This window comes from Sinocyclocheilus grahami, unplaced genomic scaffold (assembly GCF_001515645.1).
Source record: "Sinocyclocheilus grahami isolate Dianchi unplaced genomic scaffold, SAMN03320097.WGS_v1.1 scaffold315.1, whole genome shotgun sequence".
In the NCBI taxonomy this organism is placed as follows: domain Eukaryota; kingdom Metazoa; phylum Chordata; class Actinopteri; order Cypriniformes; family Cyprinidae; genus Sinocyclocheilus; species Sinocyclocheilus grahami.
The window spans coordinates 369,168-396,679 of NW_015505494.1; the positions used below are offsets into that span (position 1 = coordinate 369,168).

The 27,512-nt window shown below is 37.9% G+C and overlaps 1 protein-coding gene across 1 annotated transcript; it reads left to right on the forward strand.

Annotated features, from left to right (window-relative positions):
• Nucleotides 1-769: 769 nt before the first annotated feature.
• Nucleotides 770-27,470, forward strand: LOC107601918 (transcription regulator protein BACH2-like). Its single transcript, XM_016294279.1, has 4 exons — nucleotides 770-1,020; nucleotides 18,240-19,730; nucleotides 26,865-27,107; nucleotides 27,366-27,470. Exons 1-4 carry the CDS (start codon nucleotides 778-780, stop codon nucleotides 27,468-27,470), a joined length of 2,082 nt encoding a protein of 693 aa, XP_016149765.1. The 5' UTR covers nucleotides 770-777.
• The last annotated feature ends 42 nt before the right edge of the window (nucleotides 27,471-27,512 follow it).

The window sequence follows — 27,512 nt, forward strand, 5'->3', positions numbered from 1 at the left end:
ATATATTTTTAATAATGTAAATAAAAGTTCCTATAAATTCAAAAATATACCACCCATACAATTTGCATAATTGTACTAAAAAACGATATTGTTAAAATATATTGTGTGTGTGTGTGTGAGAGAGAGAGCGAGAGATGCATATATATATATACACATACACAATTAAATGATTTGCATGTTTGTGCAAAACAGCAGGTCATTATATTATTAGTACAATGTATTATTCACAGCATACCATATTGTAGTCTCATTTTATTTTATAAATCACACGTGTCGCCACTTTACTCCTTGTCCCATCTAGATTGCGATATCATTTAGGATCATAATACAGTCTATTCTTAACTTAAGACTTAAAACAGGACGTTTCTGTAATAAGACCTCATTAGGGTAAAAAAAAAAGAATCTGAGATTGTTAGTAGATGCACAGATTGTGACTTACAAGCAAGATCAGAGAGGTGTTTGCAATGGAAACACAAGCACTTCCATTGTTAGTAGAGTACTTCAGGAGCACACCTGTCTTTGATTTTATTGGCTTAAATGACTTATATCAGATCAAATGATTGTTCTTGCTATTTCAACCATTTTGCAGTTGTCCTGTAACTCCTTTCCTCTCTAGCTCATTGTATTTCCTCTCCAAACTCAACTGTGCTTTCATTTGGGGTTTAGAGAGTTCATTTTGGACCAGGTTTGTGTTGTACTTCTGCTGTCACCTGGATGACATAAGTTGACCCGTCTATGTCTGTCTGTCTGTCTGTTTCTGCGCAGGGTGTGAGCGGTATGTCCGTGGATGAGAAGTCTGAAGCTCCCATGTACGTGTATGAGTCGACGGTGCACTGTACCAACATCCTGCTGGGTCTGAATGAGCAGCGGAAGCAGGGCCTGCTCTGTGATGTGACCGTGCTGGTGGAGGGGAAGGAGTTCCGCGCGCACAGGGCTGTCCTAGCAGCCTGCAGCGAGTACTTCCTACAGGGGTTCATCACCCAAAGTGACAATGAACTGGTTCTCAGCATGCCAGAGGAGGTATGGATAAACACATTTTTATCATGCACATTAATGGTCCAATAAATTACTGAGAGGTTGCCAGGTCACTGGTGAATACACTACCATTCAAAAGTTTTGGGTCAGTTATATTTTTTAAGCAATATTTTTATTTAGCAAGGATGCTGTAAATTGATCAAAAGTGACAAAGAAATGTATAGTGTAGTTAAGTTATTTTACAATGTTACTGTTTTACTGTAATTTTACTGTATTTTTAATAAAGTCAATTAGACTTCTTTCAAAATACATTACAAAAACATTTTAAAATCTTACAGACCCCAAACTTTTAAATAATATTGTATGTTTTAGGTGGGCCTCACAACATAGCATTTGAAAGTATCGCTAGTAAAAAATTCCTGACATGGTTTTTCATGCATCACTTTTCCAGTATACTAATGTCATGATGTACAGTAAAGCATGACTATAATCACCCCTCATCACCTGTCTACCTAGCATATGGCAGCGGCCATTATTTTACTCATCTTTTTGAGCAAAACCGTGTCTCTCTAACACACACTCATACACCTACATGAGCAGTAGTTTGTCTTCTCTCACAGCCCCAAAATGCACATTTAATGAACTAGCATCTGTTGCATTAACCCTCCATCTCTGCTCTTCGGCTCATGGATCTAAAATTAAGATGCAAAGTTTCTCGAAAGCAAAGCATTAGCATAACAAATGGATGTATTTATTATGGTTTCTATTACGTAGCTGAGTAAGAACATAGTGTGATTTTAATGAGACGTACTTGATTCATTTCCTCCTTTTAGACTGTCAAGTAGCAATTTAGTGTTTTAATGACATGTTTAAGTTCATATCAACTGAACAAAAACAAGGCAGAGATTTCAATGAAAGTAAAGCTGGCAAGCTAGTAAGCATATAGCAAGCAATACACTCAGCTATTAGTAAACAAAGCAAAACTATAAAGATTTTTTTTCCCTAATACTTAAACAAGACTTAGTTGTGACAATTTCAGATTTGAAAATTGTCTGAAGTGACAAGCATTATTACTTGTTATTTTAGCACATGAATGGATTAGAGAATTGAATATTATATAGGGCAACAGTTGGGTTCTGGAAGTAAAAAATAAAATAAAATTAGCATAGGGAAATAGATTTTTAACAATAAATTAACAGACCTATACTATGTACTATGGCCTACGAGGTTGATGAAGCCGCCCGTCCACATTGTTTCAATGTATTTTTTATTTAATCATCTTCAGCAGAGGAAATTGCTGGTGAAAAACTAAATTTCCCATGGTTCTGTGCTGAAATCTCCACCAATAAGAATTAAAGCAGTCAAATCATGCCAGAAGAACACTTTAGCATCTGCCAACTCCCATAAAACACTGTGAATTTCCCTATGGTCTTTGTAAGCATATTGCAATAGACGGAAATTACATGGTTTCATTTTATATGATTGCTACCTTCAAATCAATATGTTATTATTATTTTTTTAAATAAATTAATTATTTTTAATTTAGTTATCATTATATTATAGTGGGATTATAGTTTTTAACCTCATTAAATTTTTGAATACATTTGTGCTTTAAATCAAAGTTTGTAATGTTGTGATTGATCTTATTGCTGATTGGTTTGGTTCTTGACTTATAATAATTTCACAGAGACTTTTTTAAAAACCCTATGGGACAAATGAATGAGAAAAATACTACCGAAACAAAGGCTTCTGCTCTCTTCCTCTAGGTGTGTTAAAGTATGATTATGATGTGAGTTTCAATGGAACTGAACAATTAAAATCGTGGTCTAAGGGCATGCTAAGATTTTGTGGTTGCCGTACACATTATCACAGAAATGCACATAAACACACCCCTGCTTTCCGGGCTCTGGAGTGATTGAGTTTTCCACAGAGGTGTTAATGTGGCATAAGAACACCTCCAGTCATGTATTCACACCTCCGCTCATACATTCACTATCTTGTGAGCACGCACATGCACATCTTCAAGTGGGACACTTGTAACGCATGGGAAGTGGGATATATGACCAGTGATGTTATTGTTAACAATTAAAATATGTTTAATTGAAATACAGCTGAAATGAAACATGCATATGAAATTAAAAACTAAACTTAAAACTGAAATTAGTTTTAGAAATTTTGCGATGAAACTGAAATAAATAAGTTGAAGTGCTAAAATTACTAAAACAGAAATTAAAATACATTTAAAGCTATATCAAAATATTTTTTGAAAATAATAAAAGTGACAACCGCACATAACAAAATTATTAAAGCTTTAACATCGAAATGAAGACTGAAAATATAAAACAGATGCTAATTTAAAATATTAATAAGTACTATAATAGAATATACACTGGCTATTGTTGAGAAGTATGTATTTATTACCCATACTATGCCAGTCGAAGAGTGTTGGCATTGCCTTTCTGTCATTGAGGAATGTTAAAAATAAGGAAGCGATATGTTAACAGGTTTGTCTGTGCAGAATTGTGATTTAATATGATTTAAAAGAGTTGTAAAGACTTCCAACAAAATGGAACGCTTCCTTCATTCACATCTTGCCTCCTTCATCAATTATTCATCAGTCTTTCACTCTGATAGTCTGGTGTGAGTGTGAACGAGGAGGGAATTACAACTTTCAAAGAGGATTTGATAAAACACCTATCTTCACCTCAGATGTGACAGAAAATGTGTTACTGTCTCTTACTATTAATAGCGGTAAATGTCACGCATATTCCAGATAAGTTTCATTTAAAGGTACATTATGTCATTTTCGCCGCTAGAGGGCGCGTATTCAAAACAAACAAAGAAACAAAGGCATAGTTAGATGATGCCGTGACTGAGTGTGGAATCATGGGAGTTGTCGTCTTCATCCCCACAGCCGACGCAATCCGACGGGACTCGGGTAGAAATCATGTTCATGGATGAGCTAATGATTTATTAATGTCATAGTATGAAGCAGGGTGAGGCTGAAAGCCGTCGAAGCGAAACGAGGCCACTGAACGAGCACGACACACGGCTCGAAAGCAGCGGAGCTTTTAATATGCCACAGTCGACCGCTTCCGCTCCTTCCGGTCGTGCGTATGTGAGGTAAAGCAGCGCTGTTTTATCATACTAGATACATTTGAAAGTTCTGTAATAATGCTACTCTGTGCGGTCGTCACCGGTCTATTAAAATGCACAACATATTAAAGCGTCTTTGGTGTTTCCATGTTTTCTACAAAACTAAACCGGAAATCGAGGGGTTATGACGTCATTGGCAGGCGACACAATGACACTATGGACACGGTCCGTGTCACTAGTTTAAAAAAGGGCTTATTTCTCTGGATTTAAACATTCTTCGAAACATTTGGGATCATGTAAGTTCACAAGTCAGTAAAATATATAACACTGTTCTAGTGGTTTTTGGATATTTTAATAAAAAAATCTTTAATGCTTTTTTTTCAATAGCACAGAAAAATGAGGCGCATTTCATATTTCAGTTACAGAACCTTCCGTGTTGTTTTGTAATATGATGAATGATTTGTTTTGTCATGTTGATTCAAAGCCTGCAGCTCTTGAAAGACTCAGGCGGTGTAACTGCTGTGTGTAGACTTATGCTCTGTGTTCGCACACATATGCAGCAGCATCCAGGGATTTCAGCTCAGCATTCAGGGTTTGCTGAACATCGCCCCCTATATGTCTCAAGAGGCAAGTGACGGTGGAGAAGAACGGGAGGGGGGTTAAGCTGAGGTGGGGGTGTGCTGGTGGGGTGGTTGATGAAAAAAAATTCACTGCAGATGAAATGTGAAACAAAGAGCACCACCACCTCCTTCTCTTCCCCCCCCCCGCAACACCCCTCACATCCACCCCACCCCTCCCAGATGACCTTGTTATTGTTGAGTCGTGGGGACCGCATCGGGTTTGTGACATCATCTGTGTTAGCCAGGGAATGTTGAGCAGAGAGAGAGAGAGGTCCTTAATCGGCTCTTTGTTGGGAATCAGATCATGAAGAGAGACAGAAAAACAGCCTCCCCCTCAACCCCCTACAGAGAAGGAAGAAACCCTGTATTAGACTACCAGGATTCCCATACCAAGATATCCATGAAAAATTTACTGTCTGCAGTGTCTTTATACAAATAGATTTTCTTTAAAGCTTTTTAATGCCTAAAAATAGAACTTAATGATATATAGCACGTTTTTTTATGTCTTGAGTGTGATTTATCAGGTTAATTTGGTTATTATGCCAGTAGTGGATATTATTTGATTTTCATATTAAAGGTTTTGCAGTCATTAAGAGAGAAAAGCGCATGTTAGATCAGTGCTTCTCAACAGCTTCAGCTCCTTTACAGATTTTATATTGGATAACTAATGGCAGCCAACAGAGAACTAAAATTGTTATTGTACAAAATTGACTCTGAATATTTTTAATTTATTCAAATGACTGAAGAAGGCTCAACAATATGCAAAAATGTTAACATGATATAGACTGAGTAATTTACAACTCATTTGCCAGCCTAATGCATGGAATAAACACTGGGCCAAATATTTTCTTAATATTAATCATGTTACCAAGTGACAGATGAATTTGCACCAAAATACCATACAGTTTCTTCTTTTACAATAAATTATACTAGAAGCTTTTTCTCCCTTTTTATGTTGATAAGCCTATTTATTTTGCTATGCAAGCTTATTTGCATGAATTCCATACATGATTAGCTGCATTTTATTATTTGGTTTTAGATGTATGCAACCCATTTTGAGGTCACAACCACTATCTATCTATCCATCCATCCATCCAGAACACACATACACATTGCCTGGATTTTTGTAACTGTTGTCTGATTTTATTTCTGATTTGAAATATATTTTAAATGTAATCTTAAACACTTTCAGAAATTTTGGTCTGCACTTGTATTGTACATTGTTGGTAAACTGCTAATTAACTGCATAAAAGAAATAACTGCCAAGGGGTGTTACCAAGATGGCTGCCAGGACTTTGGCTGCAATTCACCAGTTGAGGTCCGCTGCGCTAGATGCACAGAAGGCTGCAAATTGGCCTTATTAACTGGCGCTTTAGGACTTGAGTGCTGTCAGCATCCAGTATGAATGGCCATCCGTCACATGATGAAACCATGTGTAAGTGTTAGGTTCGTCAGTTTATATCTGACCCAGATATTTGCTTTCAGTTCGCTCTTCATCTGTAGACACAGTTCAGCATAAAAAGTATTAAGTGTGACTCATTTTCAAAGGAAGTTGATTCACCACTCTCTTCCTCTATTATATTCCTTAATCATATAATTGTACCATTGTAACCTCTGCTGATTCAAGTGATTCTCTCTTCTGTATTATTCTGTGACACCACCCAACAGCTCAAGATTTCATCCAAGTTTCTTCTGTCTGTTATCTTTTTTCCTTCACAGCTACTGTTGTGACTCATGCATTACTTTTAAGAGTGGTCTTAAGGCTGTCATGTAATAAAACCACCATTCAGCGCTCCATACCATATGTGACCCTGGACCACAAAACCAGTCTTAAGTTGCTGGGGTATATTTGTAGCAATAGCCAAAAATACATTGTATGGGTCAAAATTGTTGATTTTTCTTTTATGGCAAAAATCATTAGGACATGAAGTAAAGATCATGTTCCATAAAAATATTTTGTAAATTTCCTACTGTAAATATATTAAAACTTAATTTTTGATTAGTAATATGTATTGCTAAGAACTTCATTTGGACAACTTTAAAGGCGATTTTCCTCAATATTTTGATTTTTTTGCACCCTCGGCCAAATATTGTCCTATCCTAACAAATCATGCATCAATACAAAGCTTATTTATTCAGCTTTGAGATGGTGTATATAAATTTAAATTTTAAAAAATTGACCCTTATGACTGGTTTTGTGGTTCCAGGTCACATATTAATACGTGATTCTGATTTGTCAGTTGCGCCATCCAGCTGTCTGGGTTTTTTTAAGAGTGCAACAGTCAAGTTTTGGAAGTAAATATCTCATTCATTTTCTCCACAGGGAAACTGATTTTGAATGTTAACGTTTAAACCTTCAAAAGCACACTTACTGTGAGCTACAAGACTGTTAATCGATGGTTTTGATGAAACTATCAGCACAGATTATTTCAACTTTTTTTTGTGTTTTATTAAATGATCATGATTTCCTGTTAAAAACTACATTACCCATGATTCTGCAGAAAAATTCTGTGCTTCATGGGAAAGCTTATTTATTCAGCTTTGAGATGGTGTATATAAATTTAAATTTTAAAAAATTGACCCTTATGACTGGTTTTGTGGTTCCAGGGTCACATATTAATACGTGATTCTGATTTGTCAGTTGCGCCATCCAGCTGTCTGTTTTTTTTTAAGAGTGCAACAGTCAAGTTTTGGAAGTAAATATCTCATTCATTTTCTCCACAGGGAAACTGATTTTGAATGTTAACGTTTAAACCTTCAAAAGCACACTTACTGTGAGCTACAAGACTGTTAATCGATGGTTTTGATGAAACTATCAGCACAGATTATTTCAACTTTTTTTTGTGTTTTATTAAATGATCATGATTTCCTGTTAAAAACTACATTACCCATGATTCTGCAGAAAAATTCTGTGCTTCATGGGATTGAAGTTCTTTACCTCATTAATACATTAAGTACACAAACTTGTACCTTTGTGTTTTTGTCTTGTTTAAAAAAAAATGTTTTGCCTCAAATCAAAGTTTGTAATGTTGTGATTCACCTTGTAGCTGATTGGTTTAATTGACTTTATTTTAAAATCTCTATGGAAAAAATAAATGGGAAAAATACTTCCATAACCGAGGCGACTGAAAGATTTGGCTGGCTCTTTCACTCTATTTCCTAATATTCACCATCATCCATGGCAACTCTATATATAATTCCGCTTATCCGGGTAAATGAAACCGGTGCTACTTTCAATGTCTTTCGTTTCGCACCGCAGATTCGTACGCTGCTGTTGCATACAAATGCTACTTGCACCATCTTGTGTCTCAATTATTGTTTTGAAAATTACTTCAGAAGATTTCTGTATTTATTCTTACTGTAATAGTGCTGCAGTGTTGGTCTAAAGCTCAAAGTACTCTGCTCGTCCGAGTTTCGACTTCGGTGTACATTGTAATATACTACTTAGTTCTTAGTGGGAGCTTTTAGGTAACATGTTCACTAAAACAAATGCTTGAAGTGTACTAATACGTGTATTTGGCGAATAGCCATATAGCACATGAGCTAAAGTACAGTCATTAGCCCATCATTACTGCAAGAATCTTCTGCAGAGACCTGCACAACAATTTATTTGAATGCAGTACTTCAGAGCTTGATTGAACTTGACTATTGATGTATACCAGAGAGTATGTGTGTGTGGTGTGGTATTTGTGAGTGTGTGCATACTTGAGTCCCGCAGCTGTGCTCTGCAGCTGTGTCACTGTGATTCAGCATTGCTTTAGACAGTCAGCGTCAGTCTGTGTCTGTATGTTTATGTATGTCTGTCTAGGGGACTCTGATTTAGCACTAGTCTGTACAGCGACCTCAAACCACCTCCTGTTATAAAGTTTACAGTCCTCCACACGGAGCCACTTGTGAATAGCAACCACATGCGATTCAGCACCATTGGAACACTCTCAAACCCCAACACACACCTACACTGCAAAACACGTATCTAAACACACCCTATACTACAGTGAATTGCAAAATATCCTCATTCCTCAAAACACTAGCTCTGTGAAACTGTATTTCTGAAGGGCCTGTTGGGAGGGTCGCTTTGAATTGCTGAATTTAAAGAGATTTCCTTACCTTGTTTAGCATGTTTGATGTTCCATTCATGTTTTGCCCAGTACTATGATATATTATGACACGTTCATTGTTCCTAATAAGCAGTAGATAAATCATTGAAGGTTAAGTCATTTTAATTTTAAAGGTTAAGGTAACATTTTCCAATAATGTTCAATTCATTGATATTTTGAATTAACAAAGAATAATACACTGTCGTTCAAAAGTTTGCTCCCCGTAAGTTCTTTTTTTAATAATTTCATAGTTTTATTCAGCAAGAATGCATTACATTGATCAAAATTAACACTAAAGACATTTATAATGTTAAAAAGAGATTTTAAAAAATGAAATCTTTCTTGAATGAAACCTTTTGAGAAAAAAATACATTTCTAACAATTTTCATAACTGATATTAATAAGAAATGTTTCTTGAGCAACAAATCAGCATATTAGAATGATTTCTGAAAGATCGTGTGACTCAGAAGACTGGAATAATGATGCTGAAAATTCAGCTTTGCCATCAGACATTTGAACATATATCAAAATAGAAAAGTGTTTTTTTAAATTGTAATATTTTACAATATTGCTGTTTTTACTGATACTTTCAAAACATTAAAAATAGCACCAACCTCAAACTTTTGAACAGTAGTGTAGTTTGACAGCATTTATTGATACATATACTAATATATACATTTTTATAACATTTCAGTTAGAATAAATTAACATAAGCGGAATATATTATGAACAAACATGAAATAACCATGAGAAATAGTATATTTATAAAAAAATAAAAGTAATTTACCTAGATTAATAAATGATTAAATAAAGGTATTTTTCATTTTTATGATGCCTAATGGGTTAATGAATTTAACCTTTTGTAAAGTGTTACCATAATTTATTTGTTCACTTTTACATGTTTTTCGCTTACATTCTTAATTGAATTGAATTTAAACTAATTATTTAATATATAATATTTTATTTTATCCTCTCTCTGACCATTTGAATGCAGCAGGCAGTTTTCGGGTTTCTGAAACACCAGTGGTTGCACCACCTCATAAGCACATATACAGAAAATGTCTCATTTGAGGGAATAGGTCAAATGTATAGCAGGTGTTACGGTTAATTGCTGATATACCCAAACATGGTGAGAGGCTTTCAAGCAGGTCAGGACCTGGCTGGGGCAGTCGAGGGTTAATCCTGAGGGATAGAGCAGGTCAGAGAGGAAATAACAGCAGACTACATGAATGCTGCACGAGACTATCACACTTTTGCAGCTGATCATGCAGATGGAGGGAGATCTGTCTTCTATCACAGCCGGGGGGGGGGTTGGGCAGAGAGGGAAAGCCAGCAAGAGAGGAAGTCCTTCTGTTAAATGTTAATCTGTGTAAGAAGAGAAATTACTCGAGAAGGGAAACAAGAGTGAAAAAGTCTTAAAGGCCAAACAACGCAGCGATGTCCGGCTCTTAAGGACGGCAAGGTCATGTCCTTTTCTCTGTCTGGTTGTGTACCGTAAACCTCACTTTGAGAGGATTAGCCAGTAGAGTATCTGATTTAATCCATCACACTAGGAAGGGCTAACTCTAAATCTGTCAAGCGTTTACCCATCTGAGTGTCTGCATGTGACTTTGTGTGTGTACGTGTCTGACACATTATATAGATAGACCTGTAAATATCTGAATGGCTATGGTATTAAATACCTAAATCTGCATCTGAAAAACAAATGTTTCAAAATAAACCTTACCTTTTAGCCATTTTTGCTGTTAATTTTTCCAAATGGGTCCATGAGTTTGTATGAGGGAAGGAAAAAGAGATAGTGGTCAGAGGAGTGTCCACAATAAAGAAAATTGTAAAATTAAAAGGAATAAAGGGCAATGAGTTAAATAAATAATTGATGTAAGGAAAATTTTCATTTAAAAGAAGTTCTTAGAAATGTATTGTTTTTGCCATTTCTATCAGAGAGTATCGTCTCCTGTTTCGTGTTTTTTCTGCATGTTATTCATATCACATGACATGACTTTGTGGACAGAAATTTTTCAAATATTAGTAAGCAGTGAAATATCTTTTTTTCTGAAAAGTAATAATAAAAGAATATGCCAAGTTAGGATTTTTTCTTCATTATGATTTTATGCATCAAAAAAGAAAAGAAAAGAAAAAATAGAAAAAATATGCTTATTATAACATTTTGTCATATTCACGTCAATGTATGTGTAAATTGCATTTGAATGTATTTTTAATAATAAATCCCAGCATCACATCATTATATGAACCTTAAATTACCTTAAATAATAAAAAAAAAAATACATAAAATTATAACAACAAAAATACTGGTAATAATTGAAATGTCCAAGATCTCCCGAATTGTAAATTTACCATTTTTCCACATGGATAAAAACGTGACAGGTTTAGCGTGATTGGTCCATAACAGTTCGAGATATAGTAAACCTTTTCACATTTTATTTATGCAGTGCTAAAAAGCTAAAAATTATGAACTGCCATCTTAAAACATGGTATTTGTGGTCATTTTGAAGGTCTGTGTTTCAAAACCCACTGATCTGCCTTCTCCAACTATGTGTACGAACCTACGTATTGCCTATGATGCTCAAAAATGCTGTCTCAGTAGGTTTTGAAGCACAGCCAATAAATGCCCTTACCGTGGCCCCGCACATTCGCGTTCAGCATGAGCTGTGACTTTGTGCTGCAGCGTGGCTCATTTGTCTGTGTCTGCATTTGGAGTTTAATGTCAGGTTAGTCAGCAGATTTCATATCGCAGGCGTCCCGTCTTTAGTAGAGGTTTTGTATTTTTCAGACACCCATTGTCATGCGGATCTTTGCCTCATTAACATTCATGACATGCAGGAATTTGGTGGAGCGAATTTACATAAATTAGCCGTCTCTGCTACTGAGAGAGGAAAGGCAGAAGATCAAAGAGAGGGGGGATGAATGAACGAGAGGGCAGGTGTGAGGGGTTTATAGCATTCCGTGACCTTTTTATGGAAGGAATCACTTGGCACAATTCCCGAATAGTCAGGAGCTGTCAGGATGCATGATGTACAATTCATGTAATTTCCTGCTTTGTAACAATATGACTCTTTTGAGGCCCAGTGAGGGAGAATAGTCTGTAGTCGGAATTAGCATAAATGGCCCAGATCTGTCATAGAGATAAATTTGCTCCTTTGTCTGTTTCCCACATAATAAATGTTGTTAACAGGTCCGGTGGCTCATATGTCAAAGTCTGTCCCTTAATGAGCTGCAATAGTGCTTTATTTTTCCTCTTCTGTGAGCACCTTTTGTCTTCTCTTTTGTTGTTTGTCTTTGTAGCGCTACACGGTTAAAGGGATCGTTCACCCAAAAATGTTAGAATCATTCTTTTGAGTTGGGAGGGAAAGCCAGCAAGAGAGGAAGTCCTTCTGTTAAATGTTAATCTGTGTAAGAAGAGAAATTACTCGAGAAGGGAAACAAGAGTGAAAAAGTCTTAAAGGCCAAACAACGCAACGCCGGCTCTTAAGGACGGCAAGGTCATGTCCTTTTCTCTGTCTGGTTGTGTACCGTAAACCTCACTTTGAGAGGATTAGCCAGTAGAGTATCTGATTTAATCCATCACACTAGGAAGGGCTAACTCTAAATCTGTCAAGCGTTTACCCATCTGAGTGTCTGCATGTGACTTTGTGTGTGTACGTGTCTGACACATTATATAGATAGACCTGTAAATATCTGAATGGCTATGGTATTAAATACCTAAATCTGCATCTGAAAAACAAATGTTTCAAAATAAACCTTACCTTTTAGCCATTTTTGCTGTTAATTTTTCCAAATGGGTCCATGAGTTTGTATGAGGGAAGGAAAAAGAGATAGTGGTCAGAGGAGTGTCCACAATAAAGAAAATTGTAAAATTAAAAGGAATAAAGGGCAATGAGTTAAATAAATAATTGATGTAAGGAAAATTTTCATTTAAAAGAAGTTCTTAGAAATGTATTGTTTTTGCCATTTCTATCAGAGAGTATCGTCTCCTGTTTCGTGTTTTTTCTGCATGTTATTCATATCACATGACATGACTTTGTGGACAGAAATTTTTCAAATATTAGTAAGCAGTGAAATATCTTTTTTTCTGAAAAGTAATAATAAAAGAATATGCCAAGTTAGGATTTTTTCTTCATTATGATTTTATGCATCAAAAATATGCTTATTATAACATTTTGTCATATTCACGTCAATGTATGTGTAAATTGCATTTGAATGTATTTTTAATAATAAATCCCAGCATCACATCATTATATGAACCTTAAATTACCTTAAATAATAAAAAAAAAAATACATAAAATTATAACAACAAAAATACTGGTAATAATTGAAATGTCCAAGATCTCCCGAATTGTAAATTTACCATTTTTCCACATGGATAAAAACGTGACAGGTTTAGCGTGATTGGTCCATAACAGTTCGAGATATAGTAAACCTTTTCACATTTTATTTATGCAGTGCTAAAAAGCTAAAAATTATGAACTGCCATCTTAAAACATGGTATTTGTGGTCATTTTGAAGGTCTGTGTTTCAAAACCCACTGATCTGCCTTCTCCAACTATGTGTACGAACCTACGTATTGCCTATGATGCTCAAAAATGCTGTCTCAGTAGGTTTTGAAGCACAGCCAATAAATGCCCTTACCGTGGCCCCGCACATTCGCGTTCAGCATGAGCTGTGACTTTGTGCTGCAGCGTGGCTCATTTGTCTGTGTCTGCATTTGGAGTTTAATGTCAGGTTAGTCAGCAGATTTCATATCGCAGGCGTCCCGTCTTTAGTAGAGGTTTTGTATTTTTCAGACACCCATTGTCATGCGGATCTTTGCCTCATTAACATTCATGACATGCAGGAATTTGGTGGAGCGAATTTACATAAATTAGCCGTCTCTGCTACTGAGAGAGGAAAGGCAGAAGATCAAAGAGAGGGGGGATGAATGAACGAGAGGGCAGGTGTGAGGGGTTTATAGCATTCCGTGACCTTTTTATGGAAGGAATCACTTGGCACAATTCCCGAATAGTCAGGAGCTGTCAGGATGCATGATGTACAATTCATGTAATTTCCTGCTTTGTAACAATATGACTCTTTTGAGGCCCAGTGAGGGAGAATAGTCTGTAGTCGGAATTAGCATAAATGGCCCAGATCTGTCATAGAGATAAATTTGCTCCTTTGTCTGTTTCCCACATAATAAATGTTGTTAACAGGTCCGGTGGCTCATATGTCAAAGTCTGTCCCTTAATGAGCTGCAATAGTGCTTTATTTTTCCTCTTCTGTGAGCACCTTTTGTCTTCTCTTTTGTTGTTTGTCTTTGTAGCGCTACACGGTTAAAGGGATCGTTCACCCAAAAATGTTAGAATCATTCTTTTGAGTTGGATCTTTTCATTTAATTGGTTGAACCTATTCTGAATTATTTGTTCATAATTGATTGCTTCATGAATCGGACTGAACCAGTTCTGATGTCTCACTGATCTAGTCACAGCAGTTAAATTCTAAAATTAAAATTCTATCATCATTTACTCGCACTCATGTCGTTCCAAACCTGTATGTTTCAGTTCCATTGACTTCTATTGTATTTTCTGTCCACTCAGGTGGAAGTCAATAGGTACTGAAGCTGTGGAGTTACCAACATTTTTCAAAATATCTTCTGACTTCTTCTAGAAGATAGTCAGTGAATAAATGTCTAAATTCATTCTAGATTTCAATCTGTTCATCACACAGAGAGTAATATTTGGATTATTATACTTTAATGCAGACATGAGGGTGAGTAAATAATAAATTCATTAATATTTTTAGGGTGTTATCCCTTTAAGCCTTTGTCTCGGATCGTATGACCCACCCCATTTTAATTCTAACCCCTCCATCTTTTAATTCTTTCCCTTTGTTTTCACATTTCCATCGCTCCATGCTCTTCATTCCCTCACTACTTTCCATCCCTCTTGCCTTCCTTTTTTTCTTTTGTCTCCATCAGGCTGATGGGTGCGTGTCACAGAGACACTTGTAGTAGCAGTCACAGATGGCGCAGCCGATGCTGTCTGCTGATGTCAGCTGAAAAACACATTTCAGCACTTTTTTCCCCAGCAGAGAGAGCTGTTTTTCAGGCATAGCCTCTCCATACCTTTACACCTCCCGACATTACTGTCTCTCTCCACCTTCTGTCACAAAACGTTTTGCAAATGTAAAAGATTTTCAGGTTTTTGATGATGTTCAATTTATTTTCTAGATATCTATTGAAAGGGATTTCCAATCTCCTTCTCTTCTATTGTAAAATGAATAATCATAGTTTTCTTAACTAGGGTATCAATTCTGGTATTTATGTTACAAGCAATGTCTGTATTTGGTGGTTTTTTTTAAATCAGAGCCAAGTACATTTAAAATGTTAAAATTGAAATAACATTTTTTATTTAAATGCATCAATATAACAACAGCAATATTCTGCCACATATCTACATTTTTACCGGAATATTTGAATATATGAAAAGTATCATGCAAAGAATTTTGATTAATTTAAACATTCATTTCAATGATCGATTTAAAGAATTCATTTGATTCAACATTTTAAATTCATTATTGGATATGAATTGAATACTAATGCCATTTGTGCTACTGAAACATAAATCAGAGATGTAATTAAAACATCTTAAGAAACTTAATTGAAATAAATGCATTAAAATAATTGTACTATTCACAATAATGCTTCATTTTAAAACTCCCACAAATGATTATGAATATTCGCTAATTCAAGGGTCTTTATTAATGCTTGTATGATAAGGTTACGCTGACTGATCTTGCTTTAAAAAAAAATCCATCATTGGTTTGAATGAAATCTCTCCCTCATTCCGTATCTGTTCCTTTCTCTCCTAAGTGGACACACTTCCTAACTAAGAGCCATGATCATCCCCTTCAGACACACATGTACACTCTACATACAATCCTCCCCCACACCCGTACACTGTACAGTACACACACACACATATAATACACACACTAGCACACACCATCCCCCACAAAGATTACGAGTCAGCAGCTTCCTCTCAACAGTGACTGATCAGTGCTGTTGTGTTGCCAGCGGGCAGATGAGCTTCTCTCTCTCTCTCTCTCTCTCTCTCTCTGTACTATAATGCGTCTACTGGACACAGACAGCCCCGGATGACTCAGAGTCGGTAGTCATCAGTTTTGTTTGTGTGCATATTTGTGGATGCTATAGAACCTTTTGTATGTGTATGACTGGATGAGCATGACATCTCTGAAGGAGATGGAAAATAAATGTCATCTATTATTCATTCAAATCTTTCTTAGGAAGATTTGATTTATTCTTCATTCTGCACTTTGCAAGAATGGAAGTCTATAGATTTGCACATCATCATACATCATTACTCATATATCTGGAATACTTGATTCTGATTGGTCAATCACAGCATTTCACAGTCAAATATTCTTTTATAATGAACAATAAACAGTTTACTGTTGTCCCTGGCAACAAGTCCTCCTACACTGAGCTGGTTTCATGTTTTTGCATCATTCTGCAGTGTCTTTCATCTCACATATAAATAATGTAACTGAAAGTATTTCATGTCCCTTTTTTTTTTTTTAATTAGCCATACAATTAGGGGGATAATGAACAGTCAGCTGATCATTATCACAAAATAAATCTCTTCAGAAAGATTCTGATCACCCTGTCTGGATTTATTTTGAGATAATATCCATCTGACTGTACATTATATGTTCTATTTTAAAGGAGGGAAACTGTTTCTTATGTAGTGTCTAATTATCATTTGAAATGAAGTTTAAAAATATAACCAAATTCCAAAGTCTATGCATGTTCTGCTTTTCAGACACTGGTATTTCCTTTTGAATATATTCAAATATAGTTGATAATTAATACAGGTAACATTCAAATGACTTAACAATGTCCTCAAAAGTTTGTACAGGAAAAAAAGGTTGGAAATTATACTAAAGAATTCTTGGAATGTGTGCTTTTGTGATTTTACTGTAATCAAAGAGACAACAGTTAGCTTAATCCATAGTCTTTCACTCAGTGTAAGAGTGTGTTTCTGTCTAATTTGTTTTACGTTCCCCACACTACAGTAATCAGCTGTGCTTTGACTCATTGTAACAGAAAAGGCTCATTTAACCACAAGCTTGTGTTTTCCCTCCATGCCTTTGCCCTGACTGTAAATACAATCCCCATGTTATTTTCCAAATGGAAAAATCTACAAAACAAATTCTTTGGTTCTGGTGTTATAGTAGGAAAGAGGTTCTCTGAACTCCCTTCTAACCACAAGAAAAGTGTGATGATAACATCTAGGAAGACTTACTGTTGCTGTTTGTCCCTATCAACAAAACAAACAAACTCATAGTAAGCAGTGTCTTGTCTCCCATTCATTGAACATAAATTGTTGATCTCATTCCCTACCATCTATGAGGACAAGTTCACTTTACATCATTGAGGGAGAAGAGAGAGCACTTTGTGGACTGAACAATGCTGGCCCAGATCAAAGTCCAGCCATTGTAATGTGTCTGAGAACGAAGAGCACCTACATCGACATCTGTCCATGACGTTTTGACTGTAGCATAGCACAGGCAGAGTCTGACTCACTGGCAGAGAAAGAACAAAATCCAAGGGTTTTGAGACATTTTAGTAGTTTGTTTTGACTTGAAAAGCTACTTTTAGTGATGTAACGGTAATGTAATAATTTGCTTAATATGAATTATCAATCAGCTTTCAATTACAATTTCTCTAGTTTACAAGTGAGCCTATACAGAGAGTTATATAGAGCCGGGGTTTATAGATCTATTTAGGTGGGGGGGAATCTCAAAACATGAAAAGCTGTGAGCCTGGGTTATTATTTTCTCCCAACCTAAATGCACGTACTCACATGCGCTAACAGCGCAAAGGCCACAGTGGGCCTGCCAAGCTTTTGCAGGCTCAGGCATTTACCTAATTATCTAGCATTAGGTCAAATGGAAGGCTTCCATTTCTGTCTGCATCTGTTTCTCACTCTCTCTCTCTCAGCAGGCTCAGGATGGCTGTAGTAGGGATAAGCCGTAAGAGTCCTAGAGCCCATTAGGCTTTAAGGTGGCTCACCCAAGGGATAGATGTGACATTATGTTTACAAACCCACAAGCTTTTACCTGTTGCTGCAATACCATTCACAACAAACTGGGGGCGTTAGCCAAGCTTAACCTAGAGAAGTGAATGTCAGATATCTTTGTTACATAAATGAGGTTGGTCTCTTTACCTTAACGACAGCCTCCACCTTTTCATTTTTTATTTCCCGCTGTATAGAACGTTCGGTGCTGACCTGATAAAAGATTAACTGGCACTTTACAGTGTTTGTTTACGGTCATTTGAGCTGTCGAGTTCTCTCAGCACACTCCGAGTGCCCTGAACAATGGCAGTGCTGATGGTAACATTGGCAATTTCCCCTGTTCTTTCTGTGTGTGTCCGCAGGTCAGTGCCCGGGGATTCGCTCCATTGTTACAGTTTGCCTATACGGCTAAGCTGCTGCTCAGCAGAGAAAACATCCAGGAGGTCATCCGCTGTGCTGAATTCCTGCGCATGCACAACCTGGAGGACTCCTGCTTTCGCTTCCTGGAGGCCCAACTGCGCAGTGAGGAGGACGGCCTGGTCCTCTGTCGCAAGATGGTGTCTGAGAGCAATCACTCGGAGGATGAGAGCATGCAACCTGAGTTGCTGACGACAATGCCAACTGCAGTGACCCTGTCTGGCTCTCCACGCTCTCGCCGTGAACTCGCCCTGAACTCCTTGCGACGGCCAGACCATGAGCCACTGGCAGCAACAGAGGAGTTCGCTGATGGACGGATGGACTTCGAGCGACACGGCACCTCAGACCTGCCACGATGCCCTAAGTACAGGAAGTACCAGTGGGCATGCAACAAGCACAATAACGACACCTCCTCACACACCAGTACCTCAGGTTTTCCAAGCACATTCAAGGAGATGAACAGGCCAGCTGTGATGCAAATAAAGAAGGAGCCACGCGGCGAGGAAGAGTCCATCTCGATTTGCCTGTCAGGGGATGAGCAGGATGGTGGTGAAAAGGACAGTGTGACCGAGATGGAACTGGATGGTTCCATTGCAGTGGACCGACCGAAAGGCAGCAGCAAGTCACCCACCTGCCTACGAACTCTCTTTAAGAAGGACCTGCCTAGCACACCCCAGCAGCTCTTCGCTAACAGACTCGTCAATGCCCAGGATAAAGGAACCACTCAGGGAGACCACAAAAAAGACTACAGGCCTTCGCTTGGCAATGAGCTTGGCATGCCTGTGGCGTTCCCCAAAGACGCAGATGGTTTCCCGCCAGGGCTTTCGTTGAAGTCAAATCCCTGCGATGGTGTGTGCAAGCAAGAGGTAGAGCCGGACCGCCGCAGTGTCATCTTCTCCTCAGGGCCCTGTGACCGACTGGGTACGCCCACCCACTCCCATCCCAGTGGGAACTCACTGGAGAAGGAGCTCTCAGAACACATGCCAAAAGGATTGTGGGCCGGCGCCAGCCAGTCCCTCCCCAGCTCCCAGACCTACTCCCCCAGCACCACAGCCAGCGACCCACCCCTGCTTTGCCGCCAAAGGCCCAATACCAGTTGCCCAGTGCCAATCAAGGTATGCCCACGATCGCCCCCCTCAGAGACCAGAACTCGGACCTCCAGTTCCTGTTCGTCATATTCTTATGCTGAGGACGGGAGCGGCGGGTCCCCCTGCAGCCTGCCGCAGTTCGAGTTTTCGTCCTCGCCTTGCCCCAATGTGACACGGTGTCTCACGACTGACCCGCAGGAGGCAGGCGGTGGGACGGATGAGCTATTTGCACGGGTCCGGCCCAAGATAAAGTGCGAACAGTCGTATGGAACCAATTCCAGTGATGAGTCAGGATCCTTTTCGGAGGGGGACAGTGAATCATGTCATGCTCGAGAGCAAGGCCCTGAGGTGAGTCTTTTAGATTTCTCTCTCGTGTTTACCACTTGTCCAACAGTCGTCCTTCCAGAAGCACACTATGCATCTCATACCCTGAAGTCCATTCATTCATAAACCAATTAGATTGAGCACTCTACCCTCATGCTATCACAGACCTCCCCTTTGAGCCCTATTCATTGAATAGAGCTGCAGACTCCTAATGGGTCAATAAACACTGTAATAATTTTAACGTCTGGACCGACATGAACGTACTCTGACCTTTTGTGTTGCCTGGAAAAAACTAATAGTGTAGAATAAAGCAGAGAGGAGCAAACATGATTTGACAATCAAGTTTTGTATAGGGAAAGCACAGTAAGTGATGACTGAAATCGGGTCTCTTAACATATGATCTGTCCTTTGACAGAATAGCTTGGCTCAGATTTTGAGAAAGTGATAAAGGGATAGTTCACCTAAAAATGACAGTTTGGTCATCATTTAATCACTCTCATGCTGTTATGAGCACCTATATAACTTACTTTGTTCAGCAGAAGACAGATGTTATTTTAAAAATGTCTCGATGTTTTTTGTCCATATAATGAAAGTCAGTGGGGTCCTGTGTTATCTTTGGACCACAGAGAGTTTTATTATATGGACAAAGCAGATGAAACATTCTTCAAAATATCTTTCATGTTCACAGAGCAAAGAAAGTCATACAGGTTTTGAATAACATGAATACAGGATGACAGGAATACAGGATAAAATTGTTCAAATCAAAATTGAATCTAAAACATTGAAACCATTTTTCTCAGTCTCAGTGTTAACATGGCAATGTACAGTACAATGGAATGATGAAGTGATGATTAAAGTAAAACAGTGCAAGATAGGGCAGCTAAGAATAGGTAAAAAATATATATAGCCATACTGTAGGCAAAAGAGTCATGTGTAATGTAACAGAGTAAGCTACAATTCACAGCCTCATCCTCAGAAAATGTTAAAGCGAGAATCAGAGCATATGTTCACACACCAAGCCCCAGTGCTTCTTAAGCTCAAAGTATATGATATTTCTCATCGTCTTTCTAAAGAAACTTCCCTTTGATGGTGAAGACGAGACATTGATAAAAGACTGTTTATGAGGTTTAGTATGAAGAGAAAGAATGGATAAACACTTATGTGAAGTTGGTTAGAGCATGTTTTCTGATCTGAGTGCGAGTTGAGCGAGATTTCACTAGGGATGATGCTGTATATTTTGAAAGAGTAAAGCACTATAAAGGAGAATGAGAGATCTTCATCTTTATAGACTGGAGATGAGACCTTTAGGAATGCATGTAGGGGCCATGATGGAGAAACTGGTCTGTTGCCATGGCAACACTGAGCACTCCGGAATGAATTGGCTAGTTTTCAGCAGTTTATGCATTGTTTCTGTGTTGTGCTTAAAAGACACGAGACACTGTGTGCAGCATCCGAACAGCTAGACAAGCCAGATGCTAATGTCAGAACATCTGACTCTTCATTTGGCTTTACAATGGAGCTTTGTTGTTCAACTAGTTTACTCTCTCTTTCCAGTTTGCATTCAGCAACAGACCAAAAATCACTTAAAGATTACTCATTTCACTAAATGGCTTCATCTAGTTTCAGGTACAATGGAGCTGGAATTGTATCTCCAGATGTTCAAGATCTCAGACAGCTGCTGATGCTGAAAGCTCTCATGACACTCTAGTATCTGAAATACCATTTCATTCCAAAGTTCACTCTTCTTCTCAGTTTCGTTCTCAGTTGTTTTACAACCTGACCGTTTATTTGAAGCTAGGCTGACAAAAGTCTGTTAAAAGGACAGAAAGTCTCGCTTCTTTCATTCAGAAACTTCATCGAGAGCAAGTGCTAGCTTTCATACTCTTTTCATGCATCATATGCTGTAAATTGGCTTTTTTTCACTCAGTGCTCAAGAAACATTTCTTATTATCAATGTTGAAAACAATTATGCTACTTAATATCTTACCAAAAACTTATTTAAAAAAAACTTGCTTATAGATAAACAAACTCCCATCTTTCTGTCTCTCTCTTTCTTTTTTACTTGCTCTCTCCCCTAGAGATATGACAATATAAACACAATATAAACAGAATTTTGAGGGAAGAGACTCTGTGGTTCCTTTCTGTGGTTTTACAGCAAATGGCAGGTGAGAGAAAGAGCATGACAGAGAGAGGAGGATCTGCACACAAAGAGAGAAACACAAAAATAGCTTCAGCCTGCTGCTCCAAACAATGAATTCAAGGGAGGAAGGAAGTTGTTAAACTGTAGGCTAATCATAGTGCTAGTCTAGATACTGGAGTTAAACCAGGTCTTTGAACTTTTCTCTCTCCTTCATGAGTCATAGACAGTATCACTTACCCTCTGCGATCAGCACCTATTCAAACCGGAAGAGCTGAGGTCCAAGAGCAGCTGTATTCCCATATCATTTGAGTTGGCCTTACTTGAACCTGTTTCACACACAATAATATATTTTTTTTGAGGTTCAATTGACACCAAGAAGATACTGAAGGAGTGAAGTCTTAACTGCTTTTAAGGGCAACTCACTCCTAAACAGCTACCTGAAGATTTCACTGTAGATTGACAACAGAAATTTCAGGAGAGGGGGCAAAAAAAGGTCCTGAGGTAAAAAAAAAAAAAAAAAAAAAGCCCTACTGAGGGCCGTAATCATATCTTGAGATCTTTGAGAAGATTTCTCCAACATTTTCTTTATGCTTTAGTCATTCGGTTACACTGGGTGAAGTATTGATCTCGAAGTGAGTGGGTGTGATCAGAAAAGCCCACAGACGAAAATCTCACTCTCACTTCTTCATTCTCATTCTTCAAAATCAAGGTGCAAGAAGCATTAACCCTTTAGCTACATGCACCGCAGGAAGTGAGGAGTAAAGTCAGAACCATTTCTGTTCCTCTCATTCCGTCTTTAAAGCCAAGCCGCTCTCTCAATATGAGCCGATTGTGGTCTACGAATTATTCGTCAGATGTTGCATTGGTGAACTGTAAAACCGCACGATTAAAATATGCTCAAGGTGAAAAACTGAAATATTACGAAAGCTCACTGTTTGTTTGTTCAAGTAGAATCGGATATTACATGTTTCTGTTTACTGAATGGATGTCTAGAGTCAAACTAAAACTCGGTTAAATGTGAAACTTGCTTAGATATTTAAAAAAACGGAGTGTAAATCGCTGCAGTTTATGTTGGAATAATGATTTATAGTCAACTTTTTTTAGTAAACATGATCAAAGGTGTAGATTTAAAACATTACCATGAGAAATTTCTGCTTCTTTTTTCAGTTTTAGTTCATTTAGTACTAGATTGATATATCAGTCAAATAACTGTCTGCTATTTAGCCATTTTGGACACAATGCTGTCCTTTTGAACTTTCTATTCACAAAATAATCCTGAAAAAAAAAATCAGTTTCTACAAAATTATTAAGCAGCAACTTATTCCATCATTGATAATACTAAGAAATCGGCATCAGCAAGAAAAATTGTGTGACACTGAAGACTGGAGTATGGACTGCTAAATATTCAGCTTTGCCAACACAGGAATAAATTACATTTTAAATTATATTTAAATATAAAACAGTTATTTTAAATAGTAATCATTTCCAATAATTCTGTATTAGCAAAAGTTAAATCTAAAAAAGGTACAGTTTTTAATTTATAGTAAAAGTATATAAGAGCTATATGTTTTTACACAAGCTATACAACTCAGATCATTTGGTTTTGGAATATTTTAGAATGGGAAACTTGTGGTCACATTGAAATTTCTGGCATTTAATTGATATTTTGGCAAATCCAAGTACAGTTTAAGACACTGTTGAGCTCTCCTCTGAAACTGACTGAGATTACTAGGGTCTGTTTCTCAGGAGAAGAATTTGAGAAGCTGGAGATTTAAGTCTCTATTAGCTCTTCATTTAAACTGATTGCCGTCTAAGAGAAAAGAATTTCATTCCTACAAGATGGTGCTTTTTACTCCAGATGTGTTACATTAGGAATTTACCACTGACCTAGACAGGCATTCATACAGGCCATTTATTTTAGGCATACACATGCGCACAAGTAGACGCTTTGGTCCTGATGGGGAGGAAGCCCCATGGTGACCACAGACAGGCCCATCACTCCATTAGACAGAGTGAGTGTGTGCATGTGTGTCTGTCCTGTGTCTTTGAGAGGGGGGATGCATGCACGTGTGTGTGTGTTCATGGATAGCTTTCCCCCATTACTCAGCCCCTGTGGAGAGTTCCAGTAATAGCAACAGGGCTGAGAGAAGAAAAACAAGAGAAGAAAGGAGGGAAGGTTAAAAAAAGAGGAATATCTTAGGGGGTGTTTCAGACTGTTTTCTTATCTGTGTCACATGGCGTCTCATTACCAAGACATGTGAAACAAAGAGATGCATAGCAGCACAGTAACGATTTTGGGAATGTCTGAAGGACAGTAATGATATTTAGCAAATAGATGATCTAATTACCTCTAAAGGCATTTTAACTGACCAGACGGCTAACTTCGCTTGTTATTTGCACATTAAAATGCATTTCCACAGTTTTTACTCACATTAGACAGGAAATTAAGAGCTCATCATAGAGACGGTGTGCTGATAATATTGCTAAAATATCTTGTGTGTGACCTCAGGCATTTGGCCTCTCTCATTCCAGTCATCTCTTTTGTTCATCGCCTTCCCACAATTCCCTTCTGCAGATGTCCATACTAAGAGAAAGGAAGGAAGGGACAAAAAGAGTGGGGCCACTTTGCTCCCAGTAACAGATGAGTCCTACTTTTCACAGCAGACCCATTTCAAGAGTAATGACCTATAGAAAGAGTAAAGGGACAAGAGAAGCGAGAGAGACAGAATCAGGATCACGTTTGAATTTATAAGTGCCGCTGGTGTGTGTTCTGTCATCTCTGCCAGCTTTCTAAACTGGTTCTGGTGGTAAGACTCTAAATATAGACATCACTCTTACGCTACTGCCACACACACACACACACACACACACACACCCCTCAAACCGATATACCAGAGAGGGGAAGGACACATGAGAAGGTCATAGAAAGAAAGCGTCTCCTTGGACCGTGTAAAAACACATTTCTCTCCATCTAAAAAAATCAGATCATTAAGACAACACAAAAATCACACTGATCCTGTATGCAGAGCAATTCTCAATGTCAGCTGAGCTGTGAGAGTAGAAAAAGGTCTGTCCATCATTTATTAATGATGCCGTAGAGACAGAACGGGCCGACCTGCCAGTGCTCCGGGCCCCCTGCTGCTCTGTGCCAGACTGAGCTAGATCTACACTTTCATCTTCTCTCAGTCTCAACCAGAGTCACCGTGGGCTTCCCAGCAGAGCGGTCCACTTCACATGGAAGAGTAGCTGCACCGCTGTGGTTCAGGTTTATGGGGTCATAATCACACAAAGCCCATGTGAGTTTTTAAGTAGGGCAGTACTATAGTCAGTATACTGGTTACACTATGGTTGCCTCATTCATTAACAACTCTAGTTTATGTGAGATTATTTTCATATTATGGCCAATAACCGAAAAATAGCCGATATTAAAATTCTGTAATTTTCTTTTGTGGAATAAATTAAAAATAAAATCCCAAAATTAAAATTAGCCGATTTAAATGCATCAAGTGAATTTACACATTTGATGTGCAGTATGAAGATATATATATATATATACCGGTATATATACATTTTGAGATATACATTAAAAGTGTTTTAAACATGAATTATTCATTTTAAATATTAAGCGTGCATTAGAGTAATTTTAAAGGCAAATATAGGGGAAATGAGCATAAACACATCTGAAAATCTCAAATTGGCCAATACCAGTAGATGTAAAAAAAAACTTTCATGTCAACTGATAATTGAAAAGGTTACCCATATATTGTATAATTTTCAATTATGCACCATCGTTCCATATGGTATTTAAAATAAATAATAAAAACTATACATTTATTCAGCAAGAATGCATTACATTGATCAAAAGTGACAGTAAAAGATTTCCATTTCAAATAAATGCTGTTCTTTTAAACTTTCTATTAATCACAGAATTCTGAAAAAAGCCACAAAAAGTACAAAACTTATTTTATAATTGATAATAATAAGAAATTATTCTTGAGCACCAAATCAGCATATTAGAATTATTTCTGAAGGATCATGTGACACTGAAGACTGGAGTAATGACTGAAATAAATTCAGCTTCGCCATCACAAGAATAAATCACATTTAAAATTTTAATAATATTTCACAATATGTCTGTTTTACTTGATTTTTGATCAGATAAATGCAGACTTGGTGACTTTTTAAAATATTAAAAAAGTCTTACCAACCCCCAAACTTTTAAAATCGTACAGACAGAAGTCAATAGAAACATAGTGTTAAGCAGGTACAAAGACAAAGGCGATCTCTCTCAAAAATGTTGTATATCACCAGATTTACCTACTGGTTCTTGCTCCCTCTCACTTTGTTAACCTGAATTTTCCTCTCCTCATGACACTCATTCCTTCATTTATCCCTTGTGATAGCTCACTCTGACAACAGCAGAGTGTCGAAGTATGACATGCCCTCAGAAAGCCCTCCAGACCATGATGGAGAGAAGTCAAATGATGCTTTATACTGCCAAACACTCATCGTACATGAAGGAGACACGAGTTCCTACTCCGCTGAGTGTGTGTATGTAAGCGGCGATATGTTCAGAATCCACTGACAGCTTAGCTCGTTAACACTTGTTATTTGCATACTCATGCCCTCTGGTAATCACCTGACAGGAATGTGAAACAGAGGAAGAAACGACACAAGTAGCTGAGCATTTTATCTAATTTCTCTGACAGAAAGATGCTTTCTTGTCCCTGTCTTTCTCACTCTTCGTTCTCAGTTTTTGTTCCTGTCTGTCTTTCTTGCTCTTTTGACCTCTTTGTTAATAAGTGATGCTGGTAGATGTTGTAAGCTTGTGATGTTAGAACTCTTGAGAAACATGTGAAGAACTGTGTTCTGCCTCCATCTAGTGGTGATGAAATACATTGCAAGTTCCCTTGTTCTGCCACCAGCTGTCAATCAGTTGAGCTCTGATGTGGAAATGCTTTCAGGAAGAAGAGCAAAAAGGTCACAGAATAACACTTTGCTCATGTATGTCTTTACAGGTCAAGCTTCCGTTCCCAGTCGATCAAATCACAAATCTTCCACGCAACGACTTCCAAATGATGGTGAAAATGCACAAGCTGACCTCAGAGCAGCTGGAATTTATCCACGACATGCGCAGACGCAGTAAGAACCGCATCGCGGCCCAGCGCTGCCGCAAGAGGAAACTTGACTGCATCCTGAACCTTGAGTGTGAAATACATAAACTGGTAAGCACACAAACACCTCGCTGTCTCTGTCCTGCTGTATGTGACACAACATCTTTATTTTACACATCGGCCTTCAGGTTGTTATCAATCACCACAAATGGCAGGGGACCTTATCTCGTAGGCTGTCACGTTGCCATGGCAACACCGCTACCTGTCAATCACAGAGCCGGTCCCATGCTGTTTCCATGATGAAGGCGGAGCCGACTGTCTTTGTGTGATGCGGTGTATGTGTATGAAGCCTGACAGCCTGCGCTTTGATGCCACATGTGCTGCATCCTCTATATAATCTCGCAGACAGCAGCAGGAGAAATGCCTCTGCTCTTCTTCTTTTCCTCCTCCTGCTCTTCCATCCTCTTATGGTCAGAGTTTGACAGCTATATTAAAGCTCAACTGAAATGAAGTTGTAGCATGAATGAATTTATGAAGAATGGAGATGTGTGA

Bases quoted from the DNA above. Each gene is read 5' to 3' on its own strand.
- LOC107601918 (XM_016294279.1), top strand. From the start codon at position 778: ATGTCCGTGGATGAGAAGTCTGAAGCTCCCATGTACGTGTATGAGTCG. The intron at 1,021-18,239 runs GTATGGATAAAC...GTGTGTCCGCAG, and splicing joins TTCTCAGCATGCCAGAGGAG to GTCAGTGCCCGGGGATTCGC. The intron at 27,108-27,365 runs GTATGTGACACA...ATAATCTCGCAG, and splicing joins CTCGCTGTCTCTGTCCTGCT to ACAGCAGCAGGAGAAATGCC.